The following is a 22,052-nucleotide window of genomic DNA, read 5'->3' as shown; positions in this document are numbered from 1 at the left end:
TATAATAGTAGGAAAACAGTATTATTTTAGTAAGTTTTTTCACTGCTCCCAACTTTCTTTTTACATTTTTGCTCACCATGGTATTGCCTATAGCGTAGTTGTTCTTAAAAAAAAAAAAAGGAATTTCCAGCCAGTGTCTTCTAACAGAAATTGCAAAATGTCATAGAAACCATAAAACAAATTCAAATAAGAATTCCAGGTAACTTAAATTAACACCAGTCTTGAGAAAAACCAATTTTATTATCATTACCACCCAGCTTTATTTGTGCTGGATTATGTACCAAATGGCCAGATCTTCTAAAGAACATCTACATAACATTTCTTTCATGTTTCAAGAGATGAAAATAACTGTACAAGGTTAAGTACAAAAAGTACACAAGACAGCGGACACCAAAAATTCATGTATGAGATATTTATCCCACCTGCAGCTTTTATATATTTGAAAAGTAGAATTCATGAACTAAAAAATATTGTCCTTCTATAGTCCTGTCAAGTTTAATGGAAGTGGGTTTAACCTGATTACAACACTAACACCAGTATCACTGATCTGATATTTACAAAAAAATCATATTTTTCAATAAATTAAAGTCAATGCAACGCCCATGCACGCTAGAATGCCAGCTGTTCGGTGATCAAGGACCTGGCATCAGAACCAGTCTGTAAGAGTCCCCAGTATAGTGTGGTCTTCAAACCGTGTCCATTCCTCGCATTGATGAGGTGAACCCCAAACCCATTCCTCTCTGTGTGTGGGTTTGTGATCTTGCCATTTCATACTGAGCATCTAGATTTCTAAATACTTCTTCCTGCTGTTTCAGTGTCTTGTAACTTTCTTCATCAACAGAGCTACATCCAGCTTCATCTTCACTCTAAGCAACAAATACAAAAATATACTATTAAGATGAATTATTCACCTAGACTAGAAAGTACTTCTCTCACTTAAAAGTCCTGGTAGATCATATTTTTGCAGTATATATTTGATCTCACTTAGCTTCAATTCGTTGTTCAAGGCAATGTTCATTCTTGGTACTGGGATAGAAGATGTTAACAAAAATCAACTTCATTCAGTGGGAATGAGAAAGAACATTTACAACATGAAAAACTATGTAAATAAATGTCTAGAAGAAAAGTAAGTAGAAAATGGGGATCAAGTTTCATCTTTTCAATGAAAAACCAACTCCCTTAGTAATGACCAATATTTGAACATTTGTGGACATTATCAGGTTACTGTATAAAACCTAATACTGTATTTGTTTATCTATACATTATTCAGCAAAAAAAACACAACCTTCTACATCTCCTTTAAAGGAGATGGTCCACTTGTTGGGAAGCTGCCTTCCAACAGTGGACGCAGGTTCCATTCCTTGTCAGGAAACTAAGATACCACATGCCATGGGGCAATTAAGTCCATAAAAAAGACCCTGCATGCTACAACTAAGACATGATGCAGCCAAAAATAATAATATTAAAAAAAAAATCTTTCTTGAAAAAATAAAGAAGGTCTGATGACAGTTAAACCTTAACAAATACTCTATCAACAAATACCAAATTTAACAACCTCTATTGTCAGCTAGTGATAATTTATTGGTCTAGCGTGTTTCATTTATGTTCTCTCTATTCTCAAAATTAACCTAGAGAACATAAATGAAAATGCACTAGATGTATAGCAAAGGGAACTATGCTTAATGTTATGTGGCAGCCTAATGGAAAGGGAAGGGAAGAATGAATACATGTGTATGTATGGCTCAGTTCCTTTGGTGCTCATCTCAAATTATCACAACATTCTTAATCAACTATACTCCAATGTAAAAAAAAAAAAAAAGGGCATTAGAAAGTATCCAGAGATGGCATATCACTAAAATAACATTTGAGAACCAGTTACCCTAAAGATATAAATTAACATGAGTTTTAATACAAAGTGTGTAACTCACCTTAATACCCATTAATTTCCTAAATTTGACGTTTTGGTCCTTGTTTCCAAAATTCAATTTCTCCCATATTTCAGCAGACTGGGATTTGTCCTGTTAAGAAACAAAGCACTTTTAAGATATGTAAAATTTAAATATCTTTTATTAGGATACTCAAATTTTCCATAATACAGCCTAAGTAAAAAAACCATTTATGACATTCTATCAATGGAGTTGGTATTGTCTTCTATAAAACATAAAAACTAAGGAACTCCTTCCCTTTAATAAATATATGGGCATACTGGTTTTCTCTGAATGTCTGACTTAGATCATGCATTTTACCCCCAGTATTAATAATAGTAGCAAGAAAGAGAAACCCAAACTAAATTATTCCAATCCAAATGAATTTTTCTAACTTAGAAATCAAGAACAAAACAGGGGAATAAGAAAACTTACTCCTTCTTTCTTGCCTTGCCATAGCATTTTCCTTTTTTTCTCTTGTTCAGCAAATTTCATTGGATTCACAGCTGCTGGGTTGTAATAGCTAGGTACAGCTATTCCGGTCTCTGCCAAAGCTTTCGCCTGCAAGGCTGCCATCTGAGCTGCCATAGCTATCTGAGGAGTTACTTGTGTTCCTGACGCCAAGAGGGCAGCAACATTGAGAACAGAACCTCCAGTAGCAGCAGCTGCTGATGAGGAAGCAAGTATGGATTTTAATGAAAACAAGCATCTTAATTTACAGTAACATATTATTTATATGCAAGAGCTACTAAGGTGCAAAAGGCAGAATATTTTCACCAAATATAAAAAAATGACTTGAGTGTTAAGCTTATAAAGCAATAATATTCTATCAAAACACTTAATGTATTCATCAACAGACATTGCTGTATGTAATTCCTTGTATGAACTAAAACTTCATTTTCTTCTCTGAGGATAAAGAGAATTCTGTCAACATGAAAAAGGTGTATGATTTCAATGGAAATGAACTATGGTGACTGTAGCTAAACTTTTAATAACTTTCATTTGAATGGTTCTTGATAGGTCACAATATGATTTCACTATATCATTTGAAACTCATATGAAACATTTAAAACTATTAAACAGGTTGTTGTTTAGTTGTTAAATTGTGTCTGACCCTTTGCGACCCCGTGGACTGTAGCCTGCCAAGCTCCTCTGTTCATGGGATTTTCCAGGCAAGAAGACTGGAGTGGGTGGCCATTTCCTTCTCCAGGGGATCTTCTTGATCCAGAGATCAAACCCACATTTCCTGTACTAGCAGGCGGATTCTTATCACTGAGCTACCTGGGAAACCCAAACAGGTTATTACACTCACTTAACAGATAGATACCTGGCCCAAAATTATAAAGTATCAGGTCTGGTACTTCTACCTTCCAAATTACATTTCATACAAGCTCTCTTTGATCACCCTTAAGACATCCACAGGCAGCGCATTTGTGTCATATATGAAAGCTTGGATTCCTTAAGCAGTGACGGCTAACATGCTACGTGAACAATAGTAGTCACTATTCACTTGTCAAAATTATCTACACTGACCAAGTCAGAAATACAGCACAAAAAAAGTTTTATGAGGTAGAAAATTAAAATAACATGTTCAGGACTTCCTGGTGTTACAGAGAATAGAAACCTGCCTGCCAACGCAGGGGAAATGGGTTCAATTTCTGGTCAAAGGAGATTCCACATGCCATGGAGCAACTAAAGCTCGTGTACCACAACTAGTGAGCCTGTGTGCTGCCACTAATAAAGACTGTGCACCTGGAGCACGTGCTCTGTAACAGAGAGAGAAGCCACCACAATGGGAAGCCTGAGCACCGCAAACAGAGAAAGCCTGCGCGCAGCAACGAAGACCCAGCGCAACCAAAAATGATTAAAAAAAAAAAAAAAAGCTAAACACACACACACAACAAACAACAATAACATGGTCACAAGTCAGTAATGGTTTTTAAAATGCCATACATCCATAATAAAGAAGAAAGACTTACCTGCAGCTATTTCCTGTTGTTTTTGTTTCTCAACCATTTCCTTTTCTCTCTGTTCTTGTAATTTCTTTGCCCTTTCCAACCTGTCAAAGACAATTTAATAAAAAATAACATCATACAGCCAACATTTATCTTTATATATATACATGTGTAGGCACAATACACTATATAGAATTTTAAATAAATTTAGTCTTTTCCCCAAACTGACATCTGCATGTGAGAAAAAAAGCAATCATTCTTAAGATGGTATCACAGTCACAATCCAATGTTATTTCAATACTGGTTTTAAACATTTTTAAATTTACTGAATAGCCAACAACTCTAACTGCTTTTATATATAGTTCCCAGAGAATGGTTAAAATGGTTAAGAGATAAAAATTATTCAGTCTTCATCAGTGCTGGTTACAGGAGAAGGATAAAATTTAACCTTGCAAATTTGAAACACTGAAAAAATTTATCTGAGTAAATTTTAGGGTACGTTCAATAATTTACAGAATTACCTAAAAGCTTCTTAAGTGAGGCTGATTGGGAGTAAGGCCAATCAAAACATGCAGATGATATTTATATTTAAACAGACTTTATTGTCTCTAAATTAATGGACATTAAAAAGGCAAAAATAAAATTTCTAAAAGGGCAAGCAAACCTTTCCTATAATCTAATAAAACAGGGAAAAAACTATTAGAAAATTATTTTTAGGAGATGAAGAAATTAGTAAAGGAATTGGAAACATGAAACACAAACTCATCCCCAAGCAAAATAAAAACAAATTCTGGTTCACACTAAATTCACTAATGAATACACATACTAAACAAAATGTGCTGTCAAGTCAGCGCCTGGTATATTACAAATCTTAAGTCATGTTATCTTCATAATGAGTTCCTGAAAGAGAAACCCCTTTTCTTCTCTGAAGACTCCTTGATTTACCAATCATAAGTTAAACACTGTCCCCTCCCTCCTTTTAACATGGTATAAAGAGGCAAGGATTGGGGAAAAGTTTTTTGGGGGAGGGGAGCAGTGGGCACAATGGGTAAAATATAGTGGTAGAAAACTGGCATTCCCTTTAACAATTACTGAAATTTACATAAAAGGAATATAGCAATCTTGCACACATAAAAGAAAGGCATGTAGTAAAGCCTTGAACTTGTCCTTGGAAACAAAAGTTTCTGATTAGAATTAATGTTAAAATATAGATTTATAAATACTTAAAAATATTTAAAACGTTTTAGAATTCTGTTATTTAAAAACAAAAAACAAAAGGTCTACATACTGTAGTTTAACAACAAATAACCACCCTTCAAATTTCAAGGTAGCCAAAGAATAATTTGGTATTCTGAAATTAGAGCATTTCATGTATTGTCATCTGAAAATCACTCAGGAGACTAAGTCAGTTTTAGAGGCTAGTCACAAACTCAACTTTAATAAAATCAAAAAATAAAACACAAAAAAATTCATGATCGAAGTTAATGAACTATTCTTCAGAAATTAGTTCAGATATTGTGGGAAATTATTTCCTAACTCCGTTGATTTTAGTTTCAGGAAGAAAATGATTGACAACTTTTTGTTTGCATATTTTAAATGGCCATTGCAGGTTTGGAATCAACACCATTCACTAAGGTGAATGGAATGAGGAAGGGGTGAGCTCACACCTTTGCTGCTGCTGTTCAGCTGGAGTTTCTGCCAGGCTGGGTTCGCAGGGCAGCAGCCCATCAGGTTACATTGTGATAACTGTATTTTTGTAATGAAAAAAAAAAATACAAACTCAATTTCATAGAGAAAAAAAATCAAAATCGAAAGATTTTAGTTTTTAGAATATGGGAAAACCTGCAAACAAGGGCTTGTATTTTACTTCTTGCCTCTATCAGGTAGTTCAGTCAATGGTTTTGCAGATTTAGTTAGACAGCCCTGTTGTTGTGTGGTCCCACAGTCACCCATCTTTGAATTATAAAACTTAAAAATACAATGATCTTTCTATGGTATTAGCAGTAAAAATGTTAAGATCAAATAAAGTTGTTTATTATTTGCCACCTTCAAAATAAGAAAATTATTGACAGAATTCTACTTATTGTTTCAGAGACTGTTTTCTTAGGAACAAAGAAAGTAATGACAAAGTTTTAGAGACAAAATGGACAGAGTTCTTAGATCAGATTTAGGATTTTTAAAAATGTTTCCAATTGCAAACTGAAAATATTTATAAGTCTAGATTGAAGAAAAATGAATGAATGAATCATGGAAGAGAAAAAGAGCAACTGCTGCAAAGTACCTTTTCCAGAATTAACAAACCACTTACATAGCTCTGTATCACAAAGCACCAAGTAGTCATGGCTACATTTAGTTGTTTGAATTCTTGTGACTGAAAGCATTCATTTGCCCTACACAATTGAGTATCCATTTCAAGATGAAAAGGAGAAAAAAAATCCATCAAACAAAAATATACACACCTCCGAGCTAAAGCTTCTTGTGCATCCATTGCTGTGTTTCTGCCTCTAAAGGGAGGTGGACTAGGAGTTCGGCTTAAACTTCTGCTAAATCTTCTTGGTTTTTCAATTCTCTTCTTCCTATCTCTTTAATAAGTCATATTTTACATGTCAGTATGGCCAAGTAATACTTTACTGAGTCAAAATCACGGTTACATAGTTCAAACTGTGTAAGACTAGTTTTCCATAAATTCATTGTAAGCACTCCTTTTTCAGATGACATTTAGGTTGTTTCCAATTTCTTGCTATTATGCCCAATGTTGCAAAAGTTAAAAGATATGTACATTAGTAATTTTACACATGTGTAGGTCAATATATGTGCTTCCCTGGTGGCTCTGCAGTCAAGAATAGGCCTGCCAATGTAGGAGACACAGGTTTGAGCCCTGGGTCAGGAAGATCCCCTGGAGAAGGAAACGGCAACCCACTCCAGTATTCTTGCTTGCAAAATCCCATGGACAGAAGATCTTGGCAGGCTATAGTCCATGAGGTAGCAAAACAGTGGGACACGACTTAGCCACTAAACAACAAGGTCAGTATGTAGAATAAATTTCTAGTAGTGGAATCAATAGGTTAACTGATCATACAAGTGACAAACCCAAGTTCTTATAATAAGTGTAAGTGCACTTATACCCATATTTCAGCCTTTTATAGGCTGTTTGACTTGAGCAATAAATTAGCAAAGAAGCTTCCCCACTAACTTTATACCAGTACCTGTGAATACAGATATACTATACTATTAGTCCATGGGATCGCAAAGAGTTGAATACAACTGTGTGGCCTAACTGAACACTATTAATAACTGCTTTGTAGAGAATAAACCTATTCTTTGAATACTTGAAATGCTCTTTATTGAACTCCCAGTTTCAACAAATTGAAGCCTCCTTCCAATCAAGACAAGTTTGAACTAATAAGCTCATCTTTTGAATATCTGAGAAAATAAACCAGTATGGTGGACAGAGCCCATGTACTGACTTTGCTTTCAGATACATCTGGGACCAGGTCCTAGCTTTACCATTTAAGAAGAGTATGATACTGAACTTCTTGGGCAAGTTACTTAACCTGTCTAAGTCTGACCTATCAGACCCTGTTCCTATCTGAGAGTTTATTCAAGATGATAAGTACCTACCGACTTCTACTCCTTGTCCTACTCCTGCTTCTACTCCTATGCCTGTGTCTTGATCTTGAGCGGGAACGAGATCGGATCCGACGTTTTCTATCCCTGCTTCTGGACCGTGATTTCTTCCTCTCTCTGCTTCTGGATCTTGACTTCTTCCTATCCCTACTCCTGGATCTTGACTTCTTCCGCTCTCTGCTTCTACTACGATGACGCCTAAAATTAAAGCACACAAATTTTCAGTTATTTAAGAGTTCTGTGTTCAATTATAAACATTATGAATTATCTGCAGCATATGCAGCCAATACTCTTGTGTTGTATAACTGAAGTTTTTTAATGAAAGGAGTTACACAAAAAATAGACCTTTGTTCTTATTTGATGATGTTTCCTAGAGAATAACGTGATAATGTCAAAAATGGAATGTTTCCTCCCCCAATTTAAGATTTAGTTTAATAGTTAGCAGCAAACAAATCCTACACCAGCGATGTAAGAGGACTGTTATATGGGCAAACCATATATAGTTTTCAGCAATATCTTTTTTTTTCACTGTAAAAGACAGACAAATCAAAACGTCAAAAATTCCAAATTTTCTAACCAAGATTTTGTTGCGTTGCTCTGTTAATGTAAACTTTTTATGTAATTTAGAAGTTCTGTAGAAGGCATTAACTTAGGAAAAACTACTTACCTTTCACGAGACCTAGACCTTGAGTGACTTCTGCCTCTTGATGATTTTCTTTCTTTGCGTTTGTGTCTGTCCTCACCATTTTCAGATGAATTTAGCCGCTCTCTTCCTTTATCAGAAGAATGTTCTTTGTCATTATGTTCCTCAGACTTGTGTTTCTTAGACGACTTATCTTTGGATTCATGTCTTCTTGCCTGTTTTAAGAAGAAGTTGGTTCTTTCAGGAAAATAGTGCAACAAAGAGAGTTAGTATGGGTATCAGAAGCAAAAATGTTGTGATGCAACATTAGTAACCTTAGGACTGTGTGGCAAATTTAAAAAAAAGATCTAGTTTCACATCACCCAAATGTTGCAAATATATACTACTAATTTTACTTTTTCCTTATACACCCCCCAAATGCAGTTTTTACCCCAGAATATTTTCAATATCACAATTAAAACAATGACTTTCAATGTTAAAATAATATAAACCATTATTTCAGAAAAACAGAAATCCCTCGTTTCTTTTATCTAAAAGGGAAGTACACATGTATCAAAATTTTTTCAAATTTCCAACAAACCTTTTAGAGAAACAGACCATATATATATATATAAACACAACAACTTCTAAATCCAGAGTACATAATAAGTTAACAATAGTGAAGATAAGGACACAGAAATGCAGCAGAAAATGCATTTCCAATTAGGCAGTTAAGTAAAATTAATCTAAGTATTAATATTTTCTGCAATTTCAAATTACTTTACGCAGAGTTAAGTGTCCTTTTTATATAGCTATACTGCCACATCCTTTCTTAAAGACGGCTCTTGATTTTTCTCCCAATGTCTACACTGTGAAGCAATCACTTTTCATCTTGCAATATCCCAACAGGCTTGGAGTTCTATTACATTTCATGTACCTAGGGTAGAAAATGGCAACCATATCTTTTAATTTTTATGAAATCAGACTAGGTATAACACAATAAATCCCTATACCATTATATAATACATACTTCCCCCATATTCTGAAGAATTATAAAAACTGAGGCTTTTGCTTTCACAACATATGCATTCAGAGACTGAGCTAAATCAATTGTATGATCAAGTCTCCATCCTACACTCAGTGAATTACAAAGTGCTAAATGTTAGATTCCCCCACATTAGGATTTGTTAGACCCATCCTATAGCTAAAGCTTACAATCCTGGACATTTCAGAATCACAATTTTAAAGCCAGAAGGAAACTCAGATCCTCAATTCCCCTTACTTTATATACGAGTAAGACCTGAAGTCACAAAGCTACGTATTAGGAGAGTTGAAACCAGACCCCATATTTGATGCCCAGACTACGAGAGGACAGTTAGCTCATAGGTTCCAAACTAGACCTTAGCATATTTCCAAGATTAACTTTTCTTAAAAACAAAAAACTCAGTCAAACATTTTGGAACATGCACGATGATACATTTGAAAAGGGTCATAGTAGGTAATTCATTATTTTGCAGAAAAATAAGAGACCTGGAGACACAGCTAAAGTTTAGTTTCAATGCCAGTTCTCTGTATGAGCTTATAAAACACTATTTTCTTGATTTTGCCATATGGCGGCAAAGTGGAAAAGCTTTAAGTGGTTAAGCTTGCAAAAGTTTTAGAGTTTATTTTAAACCAGTTTTCCAAACATAACATTATTTTTAAAAAGAAAAAAAAAAACCATTTAAAACCCTTAACTGATTTAAGATATACTTAAGGGAAATAGGAGTTTGAATGACTAATAGTTACCTTATCATGAAGTAGGCTTATTATTTTGCTATCTGAGTCTGCAGCGTCTTCAGTTCAGTCTCTTCGCGCATTAGCACGCTGAGTATGATTTATTATAGAAATGTTATCATGTGAGCTAAACAAAATAGTCATTTTCACAAAAACTCTCCTAAATTAAAAATTTAACAGAGCTTCCATTAGGGGAAGAGGTGAAGTCCCTGCCCACATTTGTTTAAGGAGTCCCTTGCCCAGCCCCCAGGAGACTCTCCTCCCTTTTGGCTTCTACTTCTGCTCTTCCTTTGTTGGCTCATTCCTTGTCTTCTCAGGTGGGCAAGTTATCTCTTCTGCAATACAGCTGCTGTCTGTATCCTCAAGTTTTGCTGTCACTGCCACCTTTCCAGCTGTCCCTCACTGACGCTTTTATTTCAAAATTCAGTATTACTATTAGGGAACTAGTTTACTAATGAAAAGGACTCTTGTTACCTTTCACAAAGAAAAAGTAGCCCATAGATATCCAGAGTACTGCTACTTAAGAATGATTGCTATTTAAAAATCCTGAGCAGTCGTAAGGCATAAGGAGACTCGGGACCTCAGATTAATGGAAGCTCTGTGCAACAGGCCTAAAAAACCAATTATATTCTTCATATGAAATTTTTATGGTGAATATTTTCACAACATAACATATTAATAGTTTCTGAATGAACTTTTCATATAAACAACTATCTTCTTGAAAAAACGATGAATCCAAATCATGCTTATTTTATAACTCAATCAAACCTTTTAAATTTCAAGTTTTGGTACTTACCTTGACAATATCATATATTCACACAAACATTTCTACCAAATACTTTACAAGTATTTTAAAGTGCCTATTCACTACAAAGTGTTAATTACCTCTTTGCTTCTGCTCCGGCTCCTGTGTTTTCTTCCTTCATTATCTGTGAACACACAAAAATTCACTATAAATAAACATATAAAGACATCTCAAACATAAATTCCAAAACTCACACAAAGAACGTTTCTGTCCATTTGCCTAACTAAAGAATTTATTAAATATTTACTAGTCAAGTAAAGCCTCTAAAGCCTATTTTTTATGGCAGGGGTGGATATTTGAAACAAATCAAGCAATCTGAGTAAACCAGAATATAATCAAGTAAGTAAGTAAAAGAAGTTCCACAAAAAGTCCATGTTCTATGACACATGACCAAACAGAAACTTTTAGGTGGCCGCAGATTCTTAGTATTTTACAAAACATTCTGTCCAGTCCATCTTGTTTCCTATTACACAGCAAACTTATAAAGAAGTCAAAAGGACAGAAGACTTCCTTTAAAAAGTAGTTGTGATGATACTGCAGTTTCCAATATATAGATAAAAATCACACTTAAAACCATTTTGTAGATGATTATCTGTGGGTACAAAAGATAAATAACTAAATCCCGGGTCTTAAAACTTTTATTAAACTCATTTCTATTCTACTTCTCATTTAAGTACCTCATTAAGTGTTGATTCATTATCAATACAGCATGCTTTCTATGCCACATCAGTCTAGTTTTTAAAAAAAGAAGTTCAAGACCATTTCAAAACACAACTCTTGCTTTCAGAAATAATCTAACATTAAGTTAAAAAGAAAATCAAGGTTAAAAATGTTCTTGTAACTTGTGTCAGAGATGTTAAATAAATTCAGAATACGCCACTGCCCAGACTGCATCTTTCAAAATATTGTTTTGTCTGTGTTAAAAGGACAAAATTTAAACCTCTAGGGCTAATATTACTGTGACACACGTTTAATCATACAGTTTGAAAAATTATGAAACTTCTGTATGTATTAGGACATTTTTAGTCCTCATAATTGAAAATCTCTCCACCAAATTACCAACGCACTTTTCACTATTCATTTCTCAATTCGAAGAACACATATTAACTGTATCAGTAAACTAATATCTTTTACATTTTCACATGGATTATAAAAATGCTGGTAGTGGAATCATTTCTAGCAATTCTTACCTGACTTTCGTTTTCTTTCTCTTGACCTTGACCGTGATCTTGAATAATGATGTTTTGAGGCTCTAGGAGAAACAGATACATCGGACTGCTCTTTTTTCTTATCTGTATCTGGGGATGTTTTTTCTGGGGCTAGTCCATCTCGTTCTGTGTCACTAGCCTACAAGTTCAAAGAAAAATCTTTGTAAATTCTTAACTGCTTTTAAAATGTTTTCAATTTCTTAAAAGAGAGAGGAGGAAAGACACTTATCCTTGGGTTTTACACAATTAAAAACAGAAAATCAAGTAATCAGAACAGCTGATTTCCAAGTGGCTAAATACGCTTTGTACTTAGTAAGTCTGAGTAAACTGAAACGACTAACCCAATACCAAACAGACGTATGTAACTGGATGGATTTTTTTTATTCATTGTTTTTACATCTTTCAAAACAACGAGGAAAGGAAAAATAAGGGTCCAAGTATTTCCAATAAATACTTAAGCAGAGAAAAGAGTCCATTTTAGATCTCTGAATTCATTTAGTTGCCTTTACTACATGGGCATAGCTTAAAAAAGCATTTTAAATGAGCTGTGAAAGGTTAAAAAGACTGAGGACTGTGAAATCTTAAAAAGCAGAATGCTTCTAGAATATTATACATGAAAAAAAAACCCAGAAAATTAACTTACCTATCTGAGAACCCAATCTTAATTTCATTAACCCTCTTTAATGAAAGCCCCTTGGCACAGTGCTTCTCCAAGTCTGCCTCTCCTCACATATGAAAAATTGTTTTTGCTTTAAAGCATTTTATGTTACACAATATAAACTTTAAAAATGGAGAGGAACAGTCAAGTGTACACTCACTGAGAGACCTGATTTACCTGAGACAGTAGGGTCCTTCATTTAACTATCAGCTTTTTGTTTCCCAGTTTACAAAAGGAAACATTTTTTTTTAAAAAAAGGAAACTTCCTGTGCCTTAATCATGACATTGTACTCAGCACAGAGATCAACCAATAAATGAACAAACTAATTCCAGTTATTAGTTTTTTCCATTAAGAAATATATTTCTGTAAGAAATTGATTAAGTAAGTCATAGGAGAAACTAGAACCTTAATGTTCTCGAGTCAGATTCTGATAAAAGGCAGGGAAAACAGTTTCAGTATATGTGGAAGGTGGTGACCCATCTGATCAAAGAGGGAATATGAAAGAGTCAATACGCTAATATGCCTGAGGAACTAATTACTTAGGGCATGAATTGGCAAAGTATGGCCCCTAAAAATTACTTTTACATTTTTAAAAGGGTTGTTAAAACAAGCAAGCAAGAAATGTGACAAGAGACTGTATGTTGTATGTGGTCCACAATGCCTATATCATTTACCAACTCGCTCTTTACAGAAACAAATTTAAATGGTGAATTACTATACATTTTCAGAAGGAATAATCACATGATAATGAACTTCTTAGGAAAATTAGTCCAGAAAACAAACACCAAGTAAACTAAATGGACAGTAACTTAACAAGTGAAGTTTGAGAGGCTGCATTATTTCATCGACTTTTTTCTGAGGGTCAAAAACGAACCCAGCTCACTCAAAGCTGGACACTTCAGGAATAAACTAATATATTTAAAGGGAGGGATTTACAGACTGGGTTAGGATAAAAGACATTATGTGTTAAGCGTCTAACAATATTACCAAAAAACAAGAAACAAGTGGAAGCACATAACTACTGGGGAGGCTCATTCGAGTGTATTTGCTTCTTTATGTATGGGTCGTATCTAGAATCAGAAAACTTTTGTGCAGAAAGGCTCTCATCCCTTAGAATCAGACTCAACTTTCATTCCACAGATGGGATTCAGCAATATGAGCTGACTCACCACAGAAGATACTCATCTGCTGTCTACTATTAATATATGATACTCATATCACACAACAAAAGAGGATTCTGATTTTCACACTAATACTGGTTATTTTCTTTTATTCTTGTCCTCATCACTATTCTTAAGGATTGTTTATAACAGGTTTATGGTATGTTGGTCAAGTTACACTGAATATAAAATAAAGCAACAGCACAAACTTCAAGCACTGCTATCTCTTCTCTCAGTGCATGCCACTTTTCTGTCCAACTGAGACAGCATACCTGAAACCACTGGCACATCTCATTCACTTCTAAGACATCATGACTAGTTAAAAATCTTTCCATGGAAATGCCAGCATCTAGCCCAGGTCATAAGTTTTCAGTCAATGGTTTATTTAACTACATGCTTAACATTAAGAAGTCCGGCAACAGGGAAGCCAAATGTCCTTGACTTAAAGGAAGGCACTCTGTAATACGGGGTAGTAACACATCAAACAGCCATTTTCATCTGTAAAATATATACAACAAGACGCCAACAAAAACCATCGTATCACTAAACAGATGAATAATAGGTGGCCACTTAGACCACCCTAAGCTTTTATGTCCTTTAGGATAGTTTACCGTAGTTAAGATCTCAATTTAGTAAGTTCAGTTCTGTAAATCTTAAATGCTAACTGCAAAAATGCCCTTCACTCTAGCATTTGCTCTATTAGAAAAACATCATGGTTTCTTAAAATTTACATCTTTACTCAATGATGCTCAAGACACAATATACCAATGTTTTCGCAGTGCAAAGAGAAGTACATTGGACTTAATACTAGGCTACATCTCCAGGGGATCGTGTCTTTCTATCGAACAAGGCACTGAAGAAACAAATGTTTTTTTAATATCTGAGCTCAGGTAAAACAATATTCTTCCAAGTCACTATTTAAACAAAAGAAAACACCAAATCGATTATTTGCAAAAATACCAAATAGCCTGCCGACTGTTTGAAACTGGTTCGATTGTTACCAAAAAACCCAGTTCTAAATCAAATCGATTAGGAATGGGTTGACAGGGAGGGGCAGATTAACGATTTCTAATGCCAGATGGAGTACTCTATATGTAATAATCCTATTAAAGCGAGAAAACAACTTTTTAATCAGTAGAAAAGGATGCAAAATGTTTGCAATTTTCTTTTAACCGGGTAAAGTAAAACGAAATATTCCCACAATAATGCGATCCATCTGGACTGGGTATCATATCCAAAGTAGGCTTATTTTACACAAGAGGTAATTGAAAAATTGTAATTTTCATTTAAAATTAAACGGGCCAATGAAGGACTCAAATTTAAAATAACAACGCCAATGATAGGGCTTGATTGTTTCTCAAAGACTTCAAAACGGAGCATCATCAGTCCGAATTCGTAGTTTCAAAGTCTTCTAATTAAATCGAATTTCTACCCCCTTCCAGAAACTCGTTCCCTAGATGCTTACTAAGGAATAAACTAAGGTTTACACAGACGCAACACTAATTGAAATTTTGCGATTAGAATTGTCTCATTGAGCGTAGGCAAAATGATCGCTCCTAGACTGCTCTCTTTTCGCGTTCTATCCCTTACAGGTACCGCCTTTCTGACCCAATACTTTTCTGAGACGACCCCTGATCCCTTTTCTCTTTTCCCCAGCCCTCTCCCACTGCGAACATAAATGCCCAAGCCTTAACGAAATTCAATATAACCCACTAACTAGTGAGTACGCTAAACTGCAGTCAGTCCTGTGAACCAAAAGGAACAAAAAACTGGGAAAGAGACAGGAAAGTTCTGGAAAAAAAAAAAAAAAGACACTCCCTGCTGCTCCCCACCCCCAACAACAGCGCCTTATTTCCCCCTCCCTACAGCAGCCAGCCATGATGGCGGGCGCAGAAGAAGGCCAAGGCGCCATTTTGTCCACACACAAGTGCGGACAACAGCCCTGGAAGCCGCTCATCCCTTCTTTGGAGAGTAACAGGAAACTATCCATGATTTTAAACTCAAGTTTGGCACCCACCGCCATAGTCCAGAGTCTTGGCCGCAACGGCGGCGCCTCCACTTGCCACTTTCACAGTACTGGCCGCTTCGACGCTTCGCCACGGACTGAATCGCTCGCGCAAGAGACCCGGATGGCACAAAGGGGGGAAAGGCCCGGCGCACAGCACAGCTTGCTGGGAGGAAAAGGGGTGGGGATAAGAGTTTCTGTAGCAACGCGGTTAGACGGTGATTGGTTGTTCTTTTGAAGGAGCCGGTAAGGCGGGGAGAGGGCGGGGCCAAGGACGTACCACAGAAAGATCTGCATGAATTTCAGAACTGATGGAATTTAGGGTGGGGCGACTTCCTATTTCGCTTCTAGAGCAATCTTGGCCTCCCCTAGTCGCCGTAGAAGGGGTTGGGCTTGGTTTTCTCCCGCCAATTTAAACCTGTGGCAAAGACCCTAAAGACTTTAGGAGCGGTTGTGGGAACGTGGATGCGGGGGAGATAAATTTGAGTGTTCTTTAATTTCTTCAATTGCAGGTGAGGAGGGGGAGCCACGCTACTCTAGGACCTGGGGGGTGGGGTGGTTTTAGGTCGAAATAGGAGAAACCTCAGCTCAGTTTGAGGCGTTATCCTCTTAAGACGCCGGCGGGAGATTGGTTGGAGTTGTTTCTTGCTGGCCCATGTCTAGCTGAGAGCACTTAAGCAAGGAGGCCTATTTGAAACTTTCATTTCGTTTAATTCGTTTATGTGTTCACTCAGCACCCAGAGTAATCTCAGACTTAATCACATCACGTCACAGGCCTACTTAGTATTTTTTCCACCCTAGCACTGAGGATGAAAGCCAATCTTGTAATCAAGGATTCATTGGTTCCACCTGTTGGTTTAGCCCCCGCACTATCCCATTCTTCATATGGCCCTACAGCAGCCCCAAACTCATTCCACCCTCTGCATCTTTGATTTTCGGCCTGCATCTTTGTCCCCCCTGAGCCTTGCATAGTTGCCTTGTCTTGTTATTCGGATCTCAGCTCAGTTGTCATCTCTTTCCCCTCCCAGATTTTTCTTATGCGCCACCCTCTGTTCACCTGAGCATTATTTGTTGTTGTGCATTTACTTATTTTTTCATAGGGAAGCAGTATAACAGTTAATAACTGGCATGAATTTGAATCTTCTCTAGCGACATCGTTAACTCATTTTAGGTGACCATGGCCATTTACTTAGCCCCTGATTCATGCTTCTCAGCTGTAAAATGGATTGTTGTGCAGATTAAATGAATAATACATTCAAACTATCTTGCCTGCTAAATACCGCATTTATTTTTGTCTGTCTTTCCTATGGGATATGAATTTCATAATGCCAAAGACCTTTTCTGTCTTCTTCACAGATGTATTCCCAGCTCCTAGAACAGTGCCTGACACATAGTAGGCATTCAGTAAACGTTTGTCAAACGAGTGTGACATACCTGGGAGGCTGATATTTCTCTGTTCTTAACAGATGTGGGACTCCGAAACTCATAGAAGTATTTGCTTCAGCCTGTCTTAATCTCCCAATTCCCGCCCAAACACAGCCACTAAAATTATTGTCTATTCTAACGTGCCTTGTTTTCGTGCCCTTGCTTACACTCTTAGTAAGAGCTCTTCCAATGTTTAAAAAGCTCCTGTAAATACTAGCTCAAATGTTACCTTCTTCCACCAATACAGTAGTGGATTAGCTGCACTTAAAAGTGAGTGCTTGCTGTGAAACCAAGCATTGTTTTGTGAACGTTTGAAACTGGTAGTGACCTTTCTGGCTATGTACAACTGTATTCCTATTTATAGAAGAGAACTGAGGAACAGAAAGGTTAAATTACTTGCTTGACCACAACAGATTATTAAATGTAAAAGAGCTCCAAGTCAAAAATCATTTCTTTCCTGTACTGTAACTGTCAAAGATTAAAAAAAATATCTCTGAGCAGTTATCAAAACAACTGTAACTATTTGGTTATTTTCCCCTGCAGTCTTGATCCAAGCATTGCTTTTCATTTTAGTATTCTATGCCCTGGAGACCCAGTGAAATGAGTTATTTAAGTCCTTGCTGATGAAATAGTTAAGTGACTCCTAAGGTTACAAACACACTCTTTGGTCCAGCCAGAAGCCTGATCCGTTTTTTTCCACCTCTCGTTAAGATTTTCATTTATGGCGTAACAATCCTGGAAACATGAATGGACATGGTTTTTTAAGTTCGTCTGGAACCGTAACCAACCTAAGGTATCCCAGACGATATGCATTCAGAAACTTCACTGTTTTTTGCTATTCTGGTTAAAGATTATTTTCAAATGAAAGCTTGTTATAATTTCACCTAGGTATACAAAATACTAGAAACTCGAGGACACATTGGTAAGATCGAAATTGCCCGTGTCCCTAAACCAGTATGTTCTTCTCTAGTGATAATCATAGTTCTAGTTCCATTTATCTTATTGATCCAAAGTGTCTAGTGACCACAGAAATAACACAGAGAAGTCTCTGTTTATTGGTGTGTATGTATATATATGTATACATATATATATGTATTTAATAAAGCCTTTTTATTTCCCAAGGAGCTGGAGTCTATGCAACGATGTAATTTGGTTTGATTTTACAGTTGTCATAGGGAAGGCAGTGATTCCTGATCAGGAAAACAATCTCAGAAACATGTGGAATGATATTGAGCTGCTAACAAATGATGATACAGGAAGTGGGTACCTAAGTGTTGGTTCAGGAAAAGAACACGGAACCGCTTTATATCAAGTAGATTTACTAGCAAAGATCTCCTCTGAAAAGGTAATGGTTATATCGCTGTTTTCATTCACAAAATTTTTACTGTGTTTACTAAGACTGGTAGCCACAAGGTAGTTGTTTATAAATGAGCATAGTCCTTTCTCAGGGATTCAAAGTTTAGTGTCAGATTACTGGAAATTTCCATCTGAATTCCCCATACGTCATTTTAAGGTCAATATTTCCAAACCTAACTTTTCATACATCCTCTTGGCATTTTAGAAACACAGATGTATGCAAAAATGATACAAAGAATATCTACCACCAGCTTAGGAAGTAAAACATTACCTAGAATTGAAGCAAGCCCCTGGAGTCTCTCCCTGATGGTCCAGTGGCTAAGACTCCATGTTCCCAATGCAGGATTCAATCCCTGGTCAGGGAACTAAATCCTATATGCTGCAACTCAGAGTTCACATGCCACAGCTAAAGACCCTGGATGCCACAAAAAGATCTAGGATCCTGTGTGCCACAACTAAGACACGGTGCAGCCAAATAAATAAGTAAACATTAAAAAAAAAAAAGAAACACTTGACTAAGAAGTTATATGGGCTCAAGAAAAGAGGCCTGTCAAGTGAAGTTTTAAACTTGGGTGCTTGGGTGATGACATTATTGATGACTATTGTTAAACATGTATGAAAATGCTTTATTTTAGTCCTACTTTTCCCTCCCCCAGGCCTCATTAAATCCAAAAATACAAGCATGCAGCTTAAGTGATGGGTTTATTATTATAGCAGACCAATCGGTGATACTGTTGGACAGTATTTGTAGATCTCTTCAGTTACATCTTACATTTGGTAAGTCTAACGTAATGCAGTAAACAAATTGGAAGTCAACTATATCTTGCTACCAATTTCTACAGCATTGCCTTTTCTTTACTCCATTATTTATAAGACTTGAAATTAAACTGATTTTAGGAAATGAATCTTGAGTACCAGATGGAAAGGATACCGAGATGATCCTTTCTGTCAATAAGTCTAGGGAAAAGCATACTAGGAGAGCAACAGTTGATTTGCATGGTTTTTGTATTAGTAGAAAACGGCTTCCCTGGTGGCTCAGCAGTTAAGAATCTGCTTGTAATGCAGGAGACACAGGTTTGATCCCTGGGTCAGGAAGATCCCCTGGGGAGAAGGGCGTGGTAACCCATTCCAGTATTGCCTGGAGAATCCCATGGACAGAGGAGCCTGGTGGGCCACAGTCCACGAGGTCGCAGAGTCAGACACGACTGAAGCTACTTAGCACACATGCATGTTCAAGTTCCTGGATCTTATGCATAATTTCAATACCATCAGAAGATATTTGAATACTTCTAGCACTATATATGTTTAAAAAGTGCTTATGAATGAATTCCTATTGGATTAAAGAGCTTTAAGTATGTATATGCAGATATGGATTTAAGAGTAAACTAAGGGACAAACAAGTCAGTGGTTTTGTTGGAAAATAGGCAAAAATATTGTGAAAGTTTTTCTGAAATTTTTGAACAGTTCTATCAAGACCTACAAGACCTTTTAGAACTAACACCCAAAAAAGATGTCCTTTTCATTATAGGGGACTGGAATGCAAAAGTAGGAAGTCAAGAAACACCTGGAGGAACAGGCAAATTTGGCCTTGAAATACGGAATGAGGCAGGGCAAAGGCTAATAGAGTTTTGCCAAGAAAATGCACTGGTCATAGCAAACACCCTCTTCCAACAACACAAGAGAAGACTCTAAACATGGACACCACCAGATGGTCAACACCGAAATCAGATTGATTATATTCTTTGCAGCCAAAGATGGAGAAGCTCTATACAGTCAGCAAAAACAAGACCAGGAGCTGACTGTGGCTCAGATCATGAACTCCTTATTGCCAAATTCAGACTTAAATTGAAGAAAGTAGGGAAAACCACTAGACCATTCAGGTATGACCTAAATCAAATCCCTTATGATTATACAGTGGAAGTAAGAAATAGATTTAAGGGCCTAGATCTGATAGATAGAGTGCCTGATGAACTGTGGACTGAGGTTCGTGACATTGTACAGGAGACAGGGATCAAGACCATCCCCATGGAAAAGAAATGCAAAAAAGCAAAATGGCTGTCTGGGGAGGCCTTACAAATAGCTGTGAAAAGAAGAGAAGCGAAAAGCAAAGGAGAATAGGAAAGATATAAGTATCTGAATGCAGAGTTCCAAAGAATAGCAAGAAGAGATAAGAAAGCCTTCCTCAGCAATCAATGCAAAGAAATAGAGGAAAACAACAGAATGGAAAAGACTAGAGATCTCTTCAAGAAAATTAGAGATACCAAGGGAACATTTCATGCAAAGATGGGCTCGATAAAGGACAGAAATGGTATGGACCTAACAGAAGCAGAATATATCAAGAAAAGGTGGCAAGAATACACAGAAGAACTGTACAAAAAAGATCTTCACGACCCAGATAATTACGATGATGTGATCACTGACCTAGAGCCAGACATCCTGAACGTGAAGTCAAGTGGGCCTTAGAAAGCATCACTAGGAACAAAGCTAGTGGAGGTGATGGAATTCCATTGAGCTATTTCAAATCCTGAAAGATTCTGCTGTGAAAGTGCTGCACTCAAGATGCCAGCAATTTTGGAAAACTCAGCAGCGGCCACAGGACTGGAAAAGGTCCGTTTTCATTCCAGTGTCAAAGGCAATGCCAAAGAATGCTCAGACTACTGCACAATTGCACTCATCTCACACTCTGGTAAAGTAATGCTCAAAATTCTCCAAGCCAGGCTTCAGCAATATGTAAACCGTGAACTTCCTGATGTTCAAGCTGGTTTTAGAAGAGGCAGAGGAACCAGAGATCAAATTGCCAATATCTGCTGGATCATCGAAAAAGCAAGAGAGTTCCAGAAAAACATCTATTTCTGCTTTATTGACTATGCCAAAGCCTTTGACTGTGTGGATCACAAGAAACTGTGGAAAATCCTTGAAGAGATGGGAATACCAGGCCACCTGACCTGCCTCTTGAGAAATCTGTATGCAGGTCAGGAAGCAACAGTTAGAACTGGACATGAAACAACAGACTGGTTCCAAATAGGAAAAGGAGTACATTAAGGCTGTATATTGTCACCCTGCTTATTTAACTTAAATGCAGAGTACATCATGAGAAACGCTGGGCTGGAAGAAGCACAAGCTGGAATCAAGATTGCCGGGAGAAATATCAATAACCTCAGATATGCAGATGACACCACCCTTATGGCAGAAAGTGAAGAGGAACTAAAAAGCCTCTTGATGAAAGTGAAAAAGGAGAGTGAAAAAGTTGGCTTAAAGCTCAACATTCAGAAAATGAAGATCATGGCATCTGGTCCCATCACTTCATGGGAAATAGATGGGGAAACAGTGGAAACAGCATCAGACTTTATTTTTTGGGGCTCCAAAATCACTGCAGATGGTGACTGCAGCCATGAAATTAAAAGACGCTTACTCCTTGGAAGGAAAGTTATGACCAACCTAGATAGCATATTCAAAAGTAGAGACATTACTTTGCCAACAAAGGTCTGTCTGGTCAAGGCTATGGTTTTTCCTGTGGTCATGTATGGAT

At 36.7% G+C, this 22,052-nt stretch overlaps 2 protein-coding genes across 7 annotated transcripts in view; one reads left to right on the top strand and one right to left on the bottom strand.

Moving 5' to 3' along the window:
- Positions 1–221: 221 nt before the first annotated feature.
- On the bottom strand, positions 222–15,932 carry RSRC2 (arginine and serine rich coiled-coil 2). Of its 4 annotated transcripts, none has more exons than XM_055550770.1 (10): positions 15,755–15,932; positions 11,901–12,057; positions 10,791–10,834; positions 8,175–8,387; positions 7,502–7,705; positions 6,340–6,462; positions 3,905–3,984; positions 2,361–2,593; positions 1,929–2,018; positions 222–866 (listed from the first exon to the last, which is right to left on the bottom strand). In XM_055550770.1, the coding sequence occupies exons 2-10, from the start codon at positions 11,979–11,981 to the stop codon at positions 687–689; spliced, it is 1,248 nt and encodes a 415-aa protein (XP_055406745.1). In that variant the 5' UTR covers positions 11,982–12,057; positions 15,755–15,932; the 3' UTR covers positions 222–686. The 4 variants fall into 4 exon arrangements, with proteins under 4 accessions (XP_055406745.1, XP_055406744.1, XP_055406743.1 ...); XM_055550769.1 differs by having other exon boundaries at positions 2,361–2,590; positions 8,175–8,365; positions 15,755–15,926; XM_055550768.1 differs by having other exon boundaries at positions 8,175–8,365; positions 15,755–15,925.
- Positions 15,933–16,095: 163 nt separating this feature from the next.
- The window catches only part of KNTC1 (kinetochore associated 1), a 69,522-nt gene continuing 63,565 nt past the window's right edge, over positions 16,096–22,052 (top strand). For 2 of the 3 annotated variants that reach the window (XM_055550766.1, XM_055550765.1), the window contains exons 1-3: positions 16,096–16,254; positions 18,334–18,512; positions 19,180–19,300. In XM_055550766.1, the coding sequence (XP_055406741.1) occupies positions 18,384–18,512; positions 19,180–19,300 (250 nt within the window). In that variant the 5' untranslated portion in view covers positions 16,096–16,254; positions 18,334–18,383. The remainder of the gene's footprint in view (positions 16,255–18,333; positions 18,513–19,179; positions 19,301–22,052) is intronic. The other variant, XM_055550767.1, reaches the window with a different exon arrangement.

The sequence above is a fragment of the Bubalus kerabau genome, chromosome 16, assembly GCF_029407905.1.
Source record: "Bubalus kerabau isolate K-KA32 ecotype Philippines breed swamp buffalo chromosome 16, PCC_UOA_SB_1v2, whole genome shotgun sequence".
In the NCBI taxonomy this organism is placed as follows: Eukaryota; Metazoa; Chordata; class Mammalia; order Artiodactyla; family Bovidae; genus Bubalus; species Bubalus kerabau.
Note: the sequence above shows the minus strand (reverse complement) of the source record. Positions and strands in the feature narration are given on the sequence as shown.